The sequence below is a fragment of the Triturus cristatus genome, chromosome 10 (genome assembly GCF_964204655.1).
Source record: "Triturus cristatus chromosome 10, aTriCri1.1, whole genome shotgun sequence".
NCBI lineage: Eukaryota > Metazoa > Chordata > Amphibia > Caudata > Salamandridae > Triturus > Triturus cristatus.
In genome coordinates this window covers 837,405,657-837,425,489 of record NC_140593.1, presented here as the reverse complement: position 1 = coordinate 837,425,489, position 19,833 = coordinate 837,405,657, and the positions used below count along the sequence as shown (strand labels likewise).

Sequence of the window (19,833 nt, the reverse complement as noted above, 5' to 3'; positions counted from 1 at the left end):
ACAGGCTCTCTGACCTACCCACTTAAGCCGGGATGGAAGATATGTTTCGGATTGTTTTGGTAAGCAAAATGGAGTGCGTAACTGTGACGGGAAACAAACTAGGTTGGCTGAGGGATAAAGCTAAGTATTTTAATAGAGTTCTTTTCTTGCTTGCTGCATTGCAGAGTTGGCGATGCAGCAAGCGCAAGGTAAATAGTTTTATTTAATTATTTACTTTACTCCTTGCCGTCGTATTTCCGACTACAACACCTCCACCCCCACCCCGCAGCACTCCCTCTGCGAGCCGCCACTGCTAGTGATGATAGCAGGGAACATGGCAGGCAGAGCCTTTTATGGTGAGACTGTTTTGGGGTTATGAGCCTTCAGCGGGTGAAATGGATCATAGTATTTTGGAGGCATGGGCCATAGAATTCAAAGGGTAGGGGAGTGGAAGGAGGCTGGCGGCAATTTCTTTGCTGATTTGATCATTGGGTCTTTGCATACTTTAAGTTTTAGCATTGGGAAGGAGGTGCTTTATGTATGTCTTGGCTGTATTTTAGGGGTTTAGGTTATGTGGAATGTGCTGAAAAAGGATGTTGTGGATAAAAGAGGTTTCCTGAGATCTAGTTACTAAGTCTAACACATCCAATAGGGGAAGGAGGAGAGTGGTTTGGCTGCAAAATTACAAAGTTCAGTTAGTTTGTCAAGTAGAGTGGTGGAAGTGATTTTTGGAGATAGGTTTCAGGTTTGAAGAACAGGTTTTTATTCATGCAAATGGTGTCCTGTTAACTAGTTTCCAGGTTTTCATGTCAGGTGCTAGATGAGTTTGATTGCTATAGGAAAGATTTTGGTGCACTTCCCTTAAGATCGGAGCAGCAAAGGAGGCAAAGAGGTGTGGATTGTCAGAGGGGAAAGGTAAATAAAAAAATCTAGGGTGATGGCAGTCAAACTGTTTTAAGAAATATACAAGGCGGTAATGAGAGTTACACCTGCAATAATAATGTCTGACTATTGATGTTGCTGATTTCTTTCAAGTTGTGTTCTTAGCCCGCAGGATGAGTTTATTAAGGTGTGGATTTGTGGCCACTCATGTTAAATGGGAAGGTAGACATGCAGAACAATGCATCTTTAGGATACTACAGGTCTTTTTTTTTAAACAAGTTTACAAGGTTCAATGGTGGGATGGTGGTGCACTGGGCAGTTACTTCTGACTTTAAGTTGTTTAAAGTGCCGGGTTGGCTTGACGTTTTGGTATTTAATATAGGGCAGGATGATCTTTTTTAGTTAAAGTGTACTGTTCTGTAAAAAAAAGAGATGGAGCTGGACATACGAGAGTTGAAGCATTTTTGGGCAGATAGAAGAGTAGCTAGATGCTGTTGACAGTGGAGAGTGGAGCATGGGAACATGAAGACTACTGTCTCAGTTAAAACAAAGGCCAATCAAAGTGGGATTTGTGCAGGGAAGATTGCAATGAAGAATTCAGCATGGCGATATCCACTGCCCAGTATAGTATTTTTTTCCAGGCGGATGGAATTGAACTCACATTTATGGGGAAGGAACTTTGAGTTGATGGAAAGACTGCCTATGTTGTAAGAGAGAGGGTCGGGTGTAAAGTTGGTGTAATGTTAGGTTGGGGGACACTTTGGAGGAGGATTTTTCTGTATTTCAGTTCTGTTGAGCACTCACTAGGCTGGAGTGAATGCTCGTCTCTCTACTGATCGTTCGTCTCAGCTTGGGCGGGTGGTCAGAGTGTGGAGGGATTGATCAATTTCAGACAGAAGAATTCAGAACTGATAATAAGGAGGCAGGTAAAAAGGTAGGAACAGGGAAATAGTACAGATTGGGATATTGCGGGTATAGTTTGTTGTTGGCAATGAAAGGTTAAAGGTAGGAAAAGTTAACAGTTCTTGGTATGGTTAAGAGTGGAGGCTGTCTGGTTAGGTATACTTTCTGTTGAGTGAGGTGGCGTTTAGACCAGGATTTTTGTAGATTGTGATGCACACCTGTTTCATTAAAACAGCATCTTCCACATTCACCTTGCTGTATTACTTGGATTGGGACCATCTAAGTCAATAGGGTCTGGGTGTAGGCGGTTTTGGGGGTACTCTCCCGGCATTTCAGGCAGGTAGTACAACCCGAGTGGGTGGTGATTGGGGTGGGGTCATGTAGGGCTGGTATATATAACGTTTAGATGACATTTTGATGTGGCAAAGCCTCTTTCTGCTTTAGCGGTCAGTGTGTCGGTCACTAGCTTAGGTTACAGTAATTCTCTCACCTTCCCACTCTAAGCTCTCTTGTTTTGAGGTGAAATATAGTCATGTTAGGGTATCTGCCTGGTGTATTGAGGATGTCTTCAAGAACTTAGTATGGGGTAGGTCTCATGCTCGGAAGATGTTTCGTTGAAAGACAAACAGAATAGGTCTGTTAAGGTTTGCTGTTGTTGAAAAAGATCAGTTATGCTGTTGTTAGTTGGCAGGATACGCACTAGGCTAGAGTAATGGTTGGTCACACTACTGATCCGGCAGACCTGCTCAGAGGAGAGCGTGGCAGGGCGGGGTAAATATTAATGAATTTCAAATTGAGGACCTCAGAAGTGGTATGAAGGAGAACAGGGTAGAGAGCTCGGGCTTATGGGTTATATTGAGGGTACAATTTGGTGTTGGGGATGGGACGGATGAGATATGAGCAATTAAAGTAAAGCTTCAAGCTATGGTTGATGGGGGGGGGGGGGTTTGGTAAGGTATTCTTTGTTTAGTGCTGTTTTGTTTAGTATGTAAGGCTTTGGTCAGGTTTGTGGTACATGGTGATGGACACCTGCTTCATTACAGTAGACTTTTCCGGACAGACGGACAGACCTTGTTCTGTTCATTGGATTTGTACCACCTCAACTGACTGCGCTTAAATAGTGCTGCATGTTAAAACAGCACATTAATGGGATATGGGTTTACAGGACGTACAAACTCAGCTGGTGCACACTCCGAAGTAGAGCAATGTAGATTTGATTGAAGTATGAACACAACAGAGAAAAACTCCCCTACTGGTAGTAAGATACCCAATATTGCCTTAGCCACAACAACAAATGGCACCATTACTGCTTCTGGTGAGAGAATAGCACTTTTGAGAGTATCCCTTCATCGACAGTGACCTTTCACTTTCAACAAACCCTATTCCACCTCCTTTCTGCTTTCCAGTCGCTCTTCTCCATTTCTCCTATCCCGCTTCAGCGCTGTCAGACAAAGTTAAAGAGGCATAAAGCGCTACATAAATATTCATCAAGTGAAGAATTTTGAACAGGATCAAACAAAATGCATGACTATAGATTGCAATAACTATGGAATAAAAAGCCAGGTTCGTCATGGAGAAATTAAATAATGACTGATCTGCAGGAACCCAACTATGGCATTGAGCAGCGTATTTTCAATGTTGGGAGATGTAGTCGTGGACAAAGCAACTGACCTTTCGCTAATTAATTAAAAGAGCAGGTTAACAGCTCAGGAAGACCAAATCTCAATCAATCAGGATTACGCCATTTGTTTATATTGGGGTGGGGGGGGGGGGGTCTCCAAACTTTCCTGTAGTGAGAGCTACTTCTGATCAGTGAAAATCTGCTGAAGGCTAAGCAACTCGTACATTGTTTTCGGACACCACCATACTCAGCTTCATTGACTTTAAGCCTAATGTCCATAGAACCAGATACTGTGGTTTGAACAAAATACTTTGACTAGGGGCACTATGACAGGGCTGCCATGAGTGAGTGAGTGTGTGGTCTTTGGGGATGTGTGCATATGAATGGAAAATATGTGCACGGGTGACAGAGCCTGTGTCGTATGTACTTGTGGCACAGGACATACCTTTCGCCATATGTGGCACCGTTACATGTATAACAAACCTACAACCATTTTTTTTAAATGGGAAAAATTTCAAGAGCAGAAAAATGTTCTCCAAAAATGTTCACAACATGGAATAAATGGTAAGGTGGTTACCATGTGTAAAGATGATACTTTGAAATGGGAGAAAAGTTAACTGTATGTTCATTTGGATTTATAAAACTTCTCATTTACATTTTCTCCCATTTCCAAGTGTGACATTTACAAACAGCAGGCATCTTGCTCCCAGTGGCCTACAGATACTGTGCCATATTTATAACAGAAAAATACAACATTTTGTTTAAATTGGAGGAATTTAAAGAGAAGAAGCATGTTTCATAAAACATTAAGACGTAAGTAGCTTAATTGAAAGTGGTGAATAACTTTAAGAGTTAATGTAAAATATTTTCCCTGACTTTACATTTTTTTCAATTAAAAAAAGACTTGTTATAAATATGGCACAATATCTACTGGCCACTGTGAGCAAGAGGCCTGCTTAGACCAATATAAAGCTTCTTCCATAAACTGATTTGCAATATCTAAGAATTATCAATAATCCTTTTAAGGCCTACCTAAGCTAGTGATTGGGTAGGTCAGAATGGACACGTCTTTATTTTGGTACAAAGGGACTGAACAACATACAATTTTAAAATGTTACATATTCCTGCAATCACTTTAAATAGGTTGCATTATGAAACTGGTAGCCAGTGAAGTTGGTGATACACGAGAAATGTAGAACCGTAAAGCGTTTTTTTTTATCACAGCTATGGTTGCTGAATTTTAGTTCCCTTCTAATCCACAAAGTAATTTTGGATGCCCTCAATACAACAGATTGCAATAATTTGGGTGGGCCTTTATTTACAATGGCCCATTTTCTCCCCGAGAAGTTGGATCCTGCATTGTATTGTAATTGCATTTATACAGCGCTTACTACCCCTGACAAGGCGTCAAAGCGCTTTTTAGGCAAGTAGCACACTACTCTGGAACCCATAAAGGATTAGTGGTGAATTATTTTACTGAAAATATGAAAGTAATTTGAGTGATGGACATGTTAGCCAGTTATTTGGATTCAGACAATTTTAATTCCACAAAAACATGTTTTCTGATTTAACATAGGCAAAGATCCAGAGTAACTACTATAGTTTTGCCATGGTAAAGGTACAAATGTGTGTTATTGGTGTTTCTGTACATCTTATCACCTCTGATTTAGTGGGATACAGTAATTCCTTGCAGATACATGTGAAAAAACATGTGCATCATATTTAGTTGTTTGCCATTCTTGGTAAAATAAAATCCGGAGGTAAAACTGCACCACCGGGCTGTAACAACTTTATTACAACATTGAGATAGGATCGCTGGGTTGGTCAAAGTACGCTTTAAGACAGCTCGTGTCAGTCTAGCATTGTCTTCCAATGCTACTGAATTCCCTGCACTTTGCCACCCTTTTACTACCATGACTGCTGTTCATGTGCAATTTAGCACCTGATAATCCCAACTGCACCTCAATCTGGCTCTCACAAAGCCTCCCCCAACTATTTCTTTCCTTTCTCTTCTCTGATGCTTCTTTTAAGAACCTGATCTGTTTCCCAATAGTCTCCATTTTGCTGTATAAAGAACTCTCACTGTATGTCTTTAATGTATTCTCAGTTTTCTAGGCAGAAATAATCAGGTAAATCCTTATTCCATTTTAGGTCCATCTGTTAATCGCAACACTTTTGTTAAAGCATGGTCTACTTCAATTGTCATAGCAAATGGATCAATGTTTGCATCAAGTGCTTCCTCACCCACCTCAATATGGCCATGTTCAATGGAAGGTCTGCTGCAGCGTATTCATTCACAGCAGTAGCATCATCTCCCTTCTTGGTACGGTTGCAGCAGATAGGGGCTCTGACACCATCAGTGTTCCACTTTCTACTCGGGAAATGGCCTCTTGTGTGAGCCCACTATCAAGGCATTTAAGCCATCTTCATGCCTAGATTTGATCCCCTTGTTAAGGTGTATAGTTTCTCATCAGGCTGCTGGGAGGAGGTCACAAGTTCCTAGCCCTGATTAATTGGACTGAACTTGCACCCAAACTCTGGGGCCTCGATTTGCAGGCCTAGTTTTGTCTCTTTACTTGCATCTTTCCCAGATTCGGAAATACTAGCCACACAATGGCAATCCCTTCTTCTGATACTGATGTTTGCTGCTCTCTGTCAACTAAATTGCTGATGCTGTCACTCCTGATTGAGAAAAAAAGTCAGGTCAAATGTCTTCACAGCCGTATTACTGAGGGGAAATGGTGGAGAATGTCTGAATTGTCCATTAGAGCATTCATGCTGTTGGAACAGGAATGACCCCTGTTGTGTACAGTCTTGTTCCCTGCCCAGAGTGCTCAATCTGTCGGATCTGGTATCCTTGCTTTCGGGTTTTGGGCCTTAGCCTCAAAGTAATCTACCATGTGTGGGAAGACGAAGGCCTGTCCCATGATTTGAGTGAGGTCCCGAACCTGTCCTAGACAGGATTCTGGGTTCTAAGCTGCACTCTTCTTCGCAACATTGACTAACCTCCCTGTCAAAAGTTAGAACATAAAGCGGTGATGGCCGCATACCATGTTTTACCAAATCCGCAGTCATGACCAGACCTTTTCAGTCTGTGTCATTGGGTGGGCTCTTACCTGCTGTATTGTGTAAAGTTCTAATGCTACAATCTAACACAGATGCCAAGGCTAACATCCCAGCACATGTATCCTTGTGCGCATGTGTACAGCCTACGCAGTATATACATGGAAGGTGTGTGAGTGTGTCAGAGTAAAGGAGGCATGCGGGTTCCAAATTGAAAGCTTCTGGCCTGCTAGTGCACAAGATGGAGACAGGATTATTTTCGCAGACATGACATGACCAAGACTAGAGAGAAGGGTCCTAGCCACTAAATTGCGAGAAGATGAAAAAAAGTTTTCCTCAGAAATGTGATAAGGTTCCTTTGTTGTAAAACGATCCTAGTCTTCCTAGGCCCTGCCATTTGGTAGATGTGTGTGTGGAGTGTGGGAATGCAGTCCTCTTGTCAAGAGTGTGAAGACCCCTTTAGTTGAGACGCACGTTCTCTTGGGATGGGAGTGGAGGACCAGTACACTCGTGGCAGGCACGACTTCCCTGACCAGAGGGAGGATGGGAAGTGACATATACTGAGGCGTGGCTGAAGGCCTACCATTTGCCTTTAGTGAAAAACTGAGAGGGCGAGACTGAGTAAACAACTCTGCTTGAGAAGGGGGGGGGGTGCACTGCACATGTGTCTGAGATCTACCACAGACATGAACTAATACTAGGTGGGATGGGAAGCGGGCAGGTGAGCACTGGGCCAGACTTGTATATAGTACGTGCATCTCGTGCATCTCGTGGTACGTAGTATTGTGTTTAAAAGTGTATTAGTGTAGTTTCTTGATCTAAAAAGAAGCACTGGGAAAGACAATCTGTTATTACACTGTTGGGTGTTCATAGAGTGTTAAGCTTGTTGCCCCCCCCCCACATTAACTTCCTAGAGAGACCTGTAAATGCGTGCCATCACTACCAATGAGTCAAGTGCTGAGGGCGTTGTACTTCACCCAGTCTGCCGTGATAATATGGCAGACCCCTGGACTTCAGAATTAATCGACCCTAGCGCCCATGGCTGAGGCCAGAAGCCCCTGGTTGCCCAGTGGCCACCCCCCAATGGGGCTCGACACATGCCATGCTCCCCAGAAATTGCCCTCTTTCAACTCCAGATCCCACTGCTTGCTTTGTGACTCTGCCCTCGTCTACAGAGGCACGCTGAGAAAAGGAGCCTCAGCAGGAGCTGAGCAAAGCCGCAGCCATCTTGTGTCCTGGCCAAACACACCACTATCTCCATCTATATTTATATTCACTTTATCTCTATGAAATTCATAAACAACCCACCCTATAAAACAGATGATTACTGTATAGGATCATAAAATATTTTAGCAGTCAAATGAACCAAGTCTACGTATTACATAGTCACTACTGATCACGTGACTCTGGAGCAGTATACCGATACATCTTTTAAGTGGCCGCGTCTAACTGCCGAGGCTGCTCTTAGCTTAAACCACTTCCTCCACCCTTTTCCTTTTAAAATGGAAATGTAAAATGGTTTTTAGGTCAGCTACTTGTTAAAGTGTATTTATAATTTCAATTGAAGCTATGAGAAAAAGACTACAAATGTTATCTTTACATTGGGCAATATTTAAAATCTGTTTTTGGAAAGATTTTTTTTCTTTGAAAAAATAATTTGTGGTCCTGCACAAGGGATATATGTCAAAAACGGGAATGTAAAAGTGAGGCAAGCAAAAATATAATTCTAAAATGCACGTTCTGTACAGATGTGTAAAAAGAAAACCATTTCAAATTCTCTCAAAAAAAATATTAATCTATGTTATTCATTTATTGTGTATGTACATGTTTTCTAATACAAAAATCATCCATACGTAACATTCTTTTGAAATGGAAATTGTTTCCTATTTACAGAAAATTCCAATGATCTTCGCACTGAACCCTTACCTTGGGCACATCCGACAAGCGAAGGATAAAACTCTTATCTTGGAAGTCTCTGAAGTAAATGGTGAGTAAGCATCACAGTAAAACACTCCAGCACTTCTGAGCACCACTCACTGTCTCTCCCTTGCATCACACCCTCACACCTCAAAGATCATTCTGACTGCGCCCCGGAATGTTCTTATCCTCCTTTTTAAAATAGAATAATGGTTGTCTATAATTTTCTAATTGTGCCCATCACGAAAATGAAGAAAGATTAATTCTGGTAAGATTTTTATGTACTAAAGGTATCACATTCACGGCTTATCTTGCTTTTTGCCTTGTATTCTGGGGTTTTCTCTTCCTTTTAACCATTTCACCTAAACCCTGCATCTACGAGGAGATATTCTATACTTCTTAACTGAAGATTGCAAGATGAGTAATAAACTTGCCTGGCACAAGTCTCTGCAGCATGGGTTTTCTTTTTAGACACAAAAATGTAGATTATTTCCTACCGTCAAGGAGTAACATAGACCAAGGTCAGTCCAATGGCGCAGAAAACTCGAAGCTGAACCGTCCAAGAAGAATCTGGTGTTGGATGCAGCACACATTTCGTGGATAAGGAGAAGATCTTGATTGGCTATCGGAGCACAATGGAAACTCGAGTTCAAACCATAGCTTCGCCTTGAAACTTGCGGCTCTGCACTAACGCCATTCTGCTCCGGAAATGACGTGCGGGGCTATATGGGGCCACTCTGCACGCTGATGTCAGTTGCTTTCAAGGCTGTCCGTGTTCCCAGAGCTCAAAAAGAAATTGGCAGACAGTATGCAGATTCCTAGACTTGGGATCTTATTAATGGACAGAGTCCAGTCACAGAGAAGGAACAATGGGAGGGTCAGTGAGGTACCTGCGGTTACACAAAGTCTCTACCAGAAAGAGCGTTACCGAAGGCAAATAACTTGTTCTTCTTATGGAGACACTCTAGCTGCAGATTCCTCATCTTTAAAATAGCTACCAAAGCAGTACTTATTTGCACGTGGGTCTGTAAGAGGGCTCATACCAGAAAGTCCTGCAGGACCGAGTGGGCAAAAACAACGACAGGGTGATGGTTTGTCCGATGTGGAATGGCTTCCCGATTTTCAGCACGAAGGATGCCAGAGTCTGTAGAACCACTTTGTCTGTGAAGGCAGTGTAGTGTAGATTACCACCAAGAGCCTACAGCTCACTCACTCGCTGTGTCGAGGTGATGCAGATGAAGAACACCAACTTGATGGTGAGGAGCCGTAAGGGACAGCAGTGAAGCGGCTCAAACTGTTTGCATTTTTGATAAGTCAGGACCAGATTAGGATCACATATTGGCCTCCCAAAAGGTAGAAGTGAGAAACATGATGAAGCCCTTTTGTAAATTGTAACACAATGGGTGACTTACACAATGAGGGCTGATCAGGCAACCGTAATAATGCCAAAAGATATCCTTTAATTGTGCTCAAAGCAAGAACTTGCAGGTCAAGAGAGCAAAAAAATAACAGGACGAGGAAGGGCACTTCGGACTGGCATCTAGTGACTCGGAAAGAAAGGAACTGATGTCAGCGCGCAGGAGTGGCACCTATATAGGTCCTGACACCAGAGCGGAATGGCGTCAGTGAGGAGTCACAAGGCTCCACCTTCTGTCACACAGCACTACTGCTGAAAAGGTTCTGGATCCAGTCTGATGCCTGCTTCAAAAGGTGAGGAATCCGCAGCTAGAAGTCTCTATCAGAAATAATACTTTATTGTAGATTCTCTACTGATGGGGGACCTTTGATAAAAAAAAAAGACCCTGATAGCCTTGTATTTAAGTCCTGAATTGTTTGATTGTGTCCAGGGCACTCCTTTGAGTTGCGTTGTCAGCTAGTGACGCAATTATGCCACACAAACGCTGCTTCAAAGCACAAAGGGGGACACTGAGATGGGTGGGACTGAACAAGGGAATGAAGAATTCTGTGCACTCAGCTATGCAATTCCAGTAGCAAAGATTTTGAGATGGATGTTGTCTATAATAAGAATTCATTTTCCTATGAAGTGCATTAAGGCTAGGAAGCACACAAGCTATTCTATTAAAATTATACTTGATTGTTAATTTTTTTGTAACTTAAAATTTGTATGCCCACCCTTTTTAGAGACAAGGCGTTTTCTTTTGCAGTTCCACTTAATTTCTGGTGCTCACTCTTGCAATAAAAATAAAATAATTAACATTTTACGCGAGCTCGACTAGCTAATACATTGGGTCTTTGCCAATGCTTGTTGGATATACCCGTTATCTTGTTTGGTAATTCGTTTCAGTGGTTAAAACCAGAAGTTCTCATTGATCTACCTTTCATTCTTTCTTTCTTGTATCAGGGCCAATGAAGGATAAACTGACTAAACTTTAATGCAATTTAAGTCCCAAGCCCTAATCCTCAGCACCCAACACTGGCAAAAACAACAGAACACACTTTATATGTGAGGCTTATAGCTACCAGCCAAACAGGCTGAAACAATTGTCTCTCCAACAAAACCACAAACAAGAATGTCCCAACACCAACAATGGATCATGACGAAATGACACACCATCGAACCCATACCCAAGCATCATGGGCAGATACAGCAACAAAACAAAAAAGATGGCAACATGTTTTGCAATGTCACACACAAACAGAATACCTCAACGCATACAACACAATCAGCAGAAATGAGACACAGTGCTAGATGCCAAAATGTTGCAGCCCATCAGCAATAAATGCAACCGAAACACAAGACTCATTAGGTTGAACACATGTAACTCAATCATCATTAAACATCCTAACACCATACACTCCAAAAACCAACATGGGCTATATATATGGTAACATGTTGTTATCCATCAGTACTTAAGACAACACCTACAGAGTATTAACATAATAATCTGAAATGAACAAGATACAGCACTAAACCTTCACCTCCGCATTCGCAGCACCAAACATAATACAACACATTCGCTAAACCAAGACAGTACTAAAGCCAAGCAAAAGGCAACATGTCACTCTCGAACAGGACTAAAAACAACACAATGCTTACACTTTTCAAAAGGAACAACTGAACCATCATAGCGCGAACACTGCTCATGTGGAATCGGGATGGTTGGCATTATTACTAAGAGCACTGAGTACATTGCACATACTGTGGCAGTTAGACTACAACATAGCACACAGAGTACACGAGACAACTCTACCAGCCATTAACACCACCCACTTTAAAGTCCTGGACAACTGTCAACTTCAAAGTAAGCAAAACCAAATGGTCAAGGGTTCCGACTCTTACCACACAAACACCACAACGATGTGCACACGTATAATAGACATGAATCACACTAAACTATGCAGAACCTTGTAAAGGTACATATTGGTCTAATCAGTTTGATAAACACTGCATATGGTGGCCTAATCTGGGGTGCAACAGCTATCATACCCACTGAAAAATAATTAAATCACTACAAGGACCAGAGGAACTACTCTTCGATCTATGAAGGAGGGGCTATATAATGTTGATAGGTGATCACACAATACAGGCGAGTGAGAACAACAAACTAGAGGGAAAAAGCCCCTTAATGTGATCAGTGAGAACAGCAATAGACTAAAAGGACGCTCCTGGACTGAGGATTCACACCACTCGCACCGTGAGGGGAACGGCTGTAGCAGGAATAAAACTCACCTCATCAGCTGTAAAGCCCTTAAGCCGGCCGCCGCCTAAATTTGCATCGCCGTGAGGGAAACGGCAAACGGGGGAGCAGGAACTTCACTTCCCAGAAAGCTCCGACCCAGGCGCACGCCGTTTGCGTCATCAGGCGGCGCCTGGGCCCCTTATCTGCATCACCGGTGCCCCGCAGCGCGGGACGCGCGCGGGCGGCGCCCGGGTGAAGCCCGGGCCAAGGGCGGGCCCGTCCTTGCCCGTCAAGGACCGGAGGAGGCCGGGCTGGGCATACCCTCTGACATCTATAGAACTGTAAGTGTTGCCAGCACCCACCTGCGTTGCTATTGATTTGCGCATTGCCCCCCCATTGTATGATATCGGATTCACCTAGTCTTGCCTTTCGATTAGTAACTGTCTGTTAGAAAATTCTAGTCTACTCCTTGTGGACTATTACGGCCTGGAGATAGGTCTATTGTGGGCCAGAGACGCTAAGTGGGACTTACCTTGATTTTCATAGTTTGCGCCATATTCTGTCTGGGACTACTGTGGGGGCATTGAACTCCGGGACTGCGAGGACCAGGGTGCCTTCTGTCATCCTCACCCAGCACACCTGGTTGCTCTTCCTGGCCACGCCTCCTTCCGGATTTTTCTTCGAGACTAGTCCCCTGTCTGCACGTGCTAGCGGGACTGGAGACACTGGGCTGGGCCACTCCCCCCTGGTATTGTGGTACCATAATCGATTGAGGTATTTATACTGATATCGGTAGGAGGAATGTCCAGGGTCAAAAGTACCGTACCTGGTTTAACCATGGCAGGAACACTGGATAATTTTATTGTAAGAGCTGCTAATTTACTAGAACGAGAAATAGATCTTACTGAGCGCCGTCTCTCTCTAGATCCTCTTACAACCAAACGTTCATCCCTAGAGAAAATTGTTTTATCTGTTACACCCGGGGGAAACAAAACCTACTATAACTGATTGTATGATTAGTGAGGCCGAAAGTGCTGATATCAGTACGGATTTAACCTTGGAAAGAAAGAGGGGTAAAGATGCTAGAAGCACAACCAGGCCTTTAATTACCTTGACCGATGTTGCTACTAACCAATCAGAAGGCGTATCCACCCGCGCACAAATACACGCAACCTCTGAGCCTATTTCCCTTCCTCCCTCCTCAGCCCCAAATTTAGGAACCAAACCTAAACACAAAGCTGCCCCGCGAGTAAAAAAGGGGAGTCAACCTAGATCGACCAAATCCAATAGCACGAAGCCTGCACCTAATAATATTCTGGGTGCCGTTGACCATTTCTTGATCGAAGTTACTTTAGATCCAACCAGGCAACTGGATGATGGTTTTTACTTTAAAATTAGGGAAGTCTTTGAACATACAACCCGCCCGATCTTGGACAGACTTATCAAGATTGAGGAGCGTCTTAATAACTTAGAACAGACCGTCTCTACTAATCTTGAATTCAATCAATCTTTGAAGACAGCTTTGATTAGCGAGCTTCGTGAACATTCTCATCCTCTTCGTGCCAACCCTGCAAGTGATCCTAAAGAGAAAAGTCTTCCCTCTTTGTCCTTGCCCTCTTTGAATCGGCACCCGGGATTATCCCGGGATAATTGTGAAGACACAGTTTGTGCAGAAAACTCTCCAAGTACTAGCGGTATCAAAAACTCACACGTAGGAGTAAAACCCCTGCAGAAATCTACTGATGCCAATGTAAAAGCTAAAAATGTTATCGCACAGGACACAAACATGACAGAAAATAGACCCGATTCCACCCATGGTGATGGCCTTAAGTTACCCATCTTAGACCTTCCAGCAGAATCCTCACCTTATGTCATTATACTGACGGGGGTACCTGGTTTGGAAGGAAAATCCCCTGAGACATACTTTGAGCTGAAGAATAAAACGATGCATTGGCTCAATACCAACCGACCACTCCCTCCCTATATCCATACCAAAATTCTGTTTGTTCGGAGAGTTAGCTGGCTGGGTAGAAAAGGAGTAAAGATATACCGGGGGATTGCATAGTTGTTAATTTTAAGGACATGCAGTCCGCAAAATACATCCAGCAGGCAAAACCCTTTCGGTCCAACTCAAACATCACCCCACTACCCCTTAACTATTTTTATCCCTACCAAGTAAACAACAGTATTTGGGAGCAGGTAGGGAGGGGCAACACAAATATTAACCTTGAAAGAGGCAGGCCGGCCCTAATTGATCAAGGCTGGCTGGAGACTTTCCCAAGGTCAAATAGGTATAATTGCCTAGACATGGTCGATTGACTACCCCCAAATCTTTACGCACCCGAACTTGCAGAGGTAATCACAGTTGGCGACGTGTCAATTTCATCGTCTAACTTACGGCCCGCACAATTGCCAACTTTCCCAGTGGAGAAACCTGAAACCATTCTTTTTAATACCGTGGGTGAAGGGATAACAGATCACCTTACATCGCTAAGTAATGGAATCTCTGCAAGTGTGGTTTCCTGTGCAACTTCTACCGTGCCTATGCCGCCAGAGGGCGACATAGGTCATGCCCTCACATTCCTTTCTTGGAACGTGGCAGGGCTGTCTTCCAGGTTAGGTGATCCAAACTGTATCTCTTTTATAAAACAGTTTTCGATTATTTGCCTCCAGGAATGTTGGTCGGTTGATCCCATCCATATGAATGGATACCGCACCTACCACACGCCGGCAATACATACCTCAAGAGGGAGAAATAAAGGGGGTTTATGTACTTATGTCTCTAATTGTTTAAAAGAAACTAAGATTTCTTTCTTTTCTGATTCTGTTTTTTATCACATTTTGCATATAACATGGGGGGTAAGCAACATATAAACTTGATAAACTTTTACAACAACATTCAGAAAGAACTATGGGCCTCGACCTTTAAAGAACTAAATGAGACCCTCAAAAAATTAGATGAAAAAGAACCCTCTGATATCTGTGTGATTTGGACTGGTGACTTTAACCACTTCCTCTGTCCATTTAGTGACCAAGATATATGTGGCCTGGGAGAGATGGACGGTGCTTCTCCGACACATTTCTCCCATACTACTCTGGGAAACCACCTAAATGACACACTTTTCTCACTGGACCTGGGCTTCGTAAACGAACTATGTTCTCCTTCAGTCCCGTTTAATCCTACATTCATTGGACGGGGCTGTAAATCAACCATTGACTTTATGCTAATATCTAAACGATATTTTCATTACATCCTTGCGTTCGAAACTCGCGAGGTAGCAATGAGTGACCACCTACCACTTAGTATGTCCCTTGTCATACCGAGGGGGAAAAACAACACTGCTTCTACGGTCCAGAATCTATATGATTTTAGACTGGAACTCGCTAAGAAGAATGGTTATACCCTAAAATGGGACAAAGTGGAACCAGTGGCCTTCTTTGATAATTTAATTTGTTCCAAAGAAGTGGAATTCAATACCTGCCTCGCAGAGAATGTTGAACCTTCTAAAGTCAGCGATGCTTTTCTTAAAATTTCAGAGGAAATCAGAAAGTTACTTACGAAACCTTTGCATCCTGGGATGAATCAAATTAAGAGATGGTTTGACAGAGAGTGTAGCAAGACCCATGCTCATTTAATGGCCCAACTAAAAAGAGACCCTAGGATAATGGTCGAAGTCAGATCCGCTAGAATTGCCTACCAACAGGCAGTCAAAAAAAGGAAGAAACAAATTAAACAGGAAGCTTGGTCTACTCTTCGGGAAGCTTGCCATTCTAAAAATAACATTGCCTTCTGGAAAGCGGTGAATGCTCCTTTTTTTACTAATGATGTAACAGTCACCATTGAAACAGCTATTTCGGAAGAGACATGGGTGAGTTATTTCCGGGAGCTTTACACAGAAGACCTCCAGGTAGAGATAGAAAGGGGGTTAAATCTAGGAACCCAGGATGTAGCTCACTTTCCAATTAATGTTGATTTTTCAATGGAGGAACTTCTGACAGCTATCAACAAGAGCCCAGCGGGAAAGGCACCGGGTCCGGATGGAATACCCGTGGACATTATTAAGGCTAATAACGAGCTATGGGCTCCACTTTTAACTAATGTTCTTAACAGCTTTACTAAAGTGGGTTTCCCACTGACCTGGCAGGAAGCCATCGTGGTTCCTATTTTCAAGAAAGGCGATCGTAATACACCTAAATGCTACAGACCGATCTCCTTACTTGATTCTCTCATGAAGATCGCGGGGAGAGTCATACTAAATAAACTACAATCATGGGCCGATGATACAGGTATCCTCTCTCAGTTTCAATATGGTTTTAGGGAAGGTTTGGGAACAGTAGAGCAAGGATTGAACCTAGCACTCCTAGTTGCCAAATACGTCGAGGCCAAAAATGAGAACTTATTTCTTACATTTGTCGACTTAAGCTCGGCTTTCGACTGCATTAATCATAACAAACTTTGGCTAACTATGCAGGATATGGGAGTGGACTCAAACCTCCTAATATTTATCAGAGAATTATATCGGGAGGCAGGCGCTAGGGTACGTTTCGGGGACAAGGGGGAATGCACCTCCAAATTCCCTATTGGAAAGGGCGTGAGACAAGGCTGTATTTTAGCTCCTTTTTTGTTTAATTTATATATCAACTCAGTCGCGTCTCACCTCCTGGAAGATAAGCAAGATTACCCAAAAATTGGCAACTCCTACATCCCCATTCTTTTATATGCAGACGATGCTGTAATAATGGCCCGGACCCAAATCGGCCTTCAGAGATCACTCAGTAATTTTTCAGAGTACATGGGTAGCAGAGGCCTAAAGATTAACATAAGCAAAACTTTTAACATGAGCTGCACAAAAAAGAAGAACCTTAACTGTAATATATTCTTATCTAACACAAAAATCGAGACTGTAAATACTTTTTCGTATTTAGGTATTACTTTGAAAAAAAAGGAACTTGGGCAGCAGCAGGTGAATCACGAAAACTAGCATTTTCGCGAGCAATAGGGGCTGTTAAACACTTTTCCAATAAGGTAGGAGGCCGGCCAGTACCAGTCTTGCTTGACATTTATAGGTCTAAATGCGTATCCATAGCATTATATGGCGCAGGAATCTGGGGGATAGTGAATACCCCAAGCATCCAGACCTGCCAGAATGTTTTTCTACGTTACTTATTGGCAGTGCCTGGGTCTACCTCCTCTTATGTTTGTCACCAAGAGTTGGGCGTACCATACATCGCGGACCTTATTAAACTAGAGCCAATTTTGTTGTGGCATAAAGTCTGGTCTGGAATTGAGACAGGCCTGAACAGGGATTTAATCAAGGATTGTCTAGGTCTTGATGGAGTCTCGAAAATTCCATGGCTTAACTACTTAAGAAATTTCTTTGTGGAGATGGGTCATTCCGAATTTTTCGACTCTCCGGATAGCATGATGGGCATCTCAAGAAAGAAGCTCAAGCAAATTTGCATGCATTATCTAACAGAGAAACACTGGTTGTTAGAGAAATGCAAGAGCTCTGTTATGGCCAACCATTTACTTATTAAAAATCAAGGCATTCAACCTTATCTGAACCTAGTCCCTAGTTGCTATTCCCGAATGTTATTGTCTCGCTTCAGGGCAGATATCTTTTTTAGATTAGTTACCTTCCCTGAGAAGAATTGCTGGCTAAAGGAACTTATTCCTTGTCCCTGTGATCAGGTTTCTGTGCAATCCTCCCTTCATTGTATTCTTTTCTGTAAATACTATTCAGAACCCAGAAAAAGTATTCTTCGACCCGTCCTAAGAAAGCTAGGGCTGAGACAATGTAGAGTGACGCTGGTCAGATTGCAAATGTTAGATGATGAATTTATTATTTCCTCTGTGTCAATGTTCCTTAAAACTATTTTAAGATTTAGGATCTCCATGAATTAGATTATTTTTAAATGGTAATATTTTGACTTTTAAAGCTTGCTGTTTTCTTGCCAGGAATGAAATGTTATATGCTTTTATGGTTTTGTTTTTAAAATCGAATAAAGCTGTTTCTGATTCTGATTCTGACTAAAAGGATGGCAAAAAAAATAACTGAAAAGACTGTTTTTGAAATTATGATTACCAGCGAGGAGTTTTGTGAATTTTTTTTAGTCGTTCAATGAATGTCTATCAGCTCCAAATACTTCCTAACTATATTAATTTGCTGCCCATCCTTTGATCTATCTCCGTTCTCACCGAACACAATAAGGGCCTTTTCCTTAGGTTTGTTGTTGTCACTTACCGGCACCGCGTGATCACATAGAACACTGTAAATAATACAACTTGTTCATGTGTCATTGTTGGATTAATTATGGTTCATATACCTATAAGTACACATAAAAACATTTTCTTAAAACAAGTGTACACAAAAACGTTTCTTAAAACAAGGTCTCCACTAAATTAATGTATATATGTATATACTAAGCAGATAGGATTTTTAACTATCTATGGATTGGTTCAGTGGCTTACAATAACTACAGACACCTTGTACAACGTTGTGGTCATTACACAAATAATTAAATCACAGTAGATAAAAGTTTCTGTGCATTAAAAACAGTCTGCACAAAATGACAGAGCTACACCGAAACATACATTCCAGACTGCCAACCAAAGTGCAAGGCTATACCAATGACAACATGCAGGATATAAATACTGGTTAAGTAATATAGTCTTGCTGATGGGAATCCACAAGCAGACATTACTACCGAAAAAGCTTAACCCAATGAACAACACTGATCCATCCGATCTCACTGTAAATTGTTTTTGCACAACTCACCTTGGGCTTCTCCTGGTGATTTGTTGTTTGTGCAGAGTCAGCAGTATTTTCAGGCGGCGACACCCCTTGCGCCTTTGGAGCAGACGATGAGCTTGAGTTGTCCCCAGAGTCAAGTATGGGAAGCATAGTCTGAGAGCAGCTGCAACTGCATTCTTTTGTCCGCCGACCAGATATCAAGTAGGTCTTCAAGCCTGGCGGGAGAAGAAAAGATTACTTAGAAGAACATGTCACAGATGTTTCTTCTATCCACTGCGCTAAGGAAATCAATGCAGACAGAAAGTACAGCCCCATACAGTAGCAAGTTGTTTGGTTCACATTCATTTACATTTGGAATGCAATTTTCCATCTGTAAATGCAAGGCTTGGCAGGGCACTTGGTAGGTCTGCTGTCTGAGGAGGAAGCGAAACAACTGGTGGTACATTAGAAGCTACAGCATTGCAAGCTCTACACATTTAATTATAATGATGTTTAATTTTAGTTCATTGGCCTGCACTACTTACCGGAGTGGTAATATCGGTGCATATGTATGCAGGAGTGTGCATGTGGAAAGCGCTCATTTGTGAGGAACAGGCCTAATTTTCATCAACTGACTTTGATCCATAGCAAAGGAGAGAACGAAGAAAAGAGACAAAGGAGAAAGCAGAAAATAGAAAAACAGCGACAAAGGGAGAAAGCAGGGACAAAAATGAACCTGCACTGGCGACATAAAAATAAAGGTTGTGCGGGTGGCAGAAGGGAGGCTAGAGGAGAAATCCAAACTAGGCAACCTTGGTATTTGGTAACTCTGACATTGAGAAGCACTGGGGAGGAGCACCTACCAAAAAGCCTTGGGTCTGTGGAACTTTTTTTTGTTGTTTTTTTTTGTTTTTTAAAGTACTGGGTAATACACTAGAGAATAGCACCTTTCTTTGAGGAAAACCCCGATTACCAGGAACACGTGGTATTAGGTTATATTGAAGAGACCAAAGACTGATTAGGAAGCATGTCTTGGCTTTAGCTGTTGCACTCATCCAGGTGCTTATGATCTCTGTCAACTGCACACAACCTT

General features: G+C 42.4%; 1 protein-coding gene across 2 annotated transcripts in view; it reads right to left on the bottom strand.

Annotated features, from left to right (window-relative positions):
* ADCY9 (adenylate cyclase 9) overlaps window positions 1–19,833 on the bottom strand; it is a 482,409-nt gene that overhangs the window by 185,647 nt on the left and 276,929 nt on the right. For both annotated transcript variants that reach the window (XM_085628464.1, XM_085628463.1), the window contains exon 3: window positions 18,786–18,976. In XM_085628464.1, coding sequence (XP_085484590.1) covers window positions 18,786–18,976 — 191 coding nt within the window. The remainder of the gene's footprint in view (window positions 1–18,785; window positions 18,977–19,833) is intronic.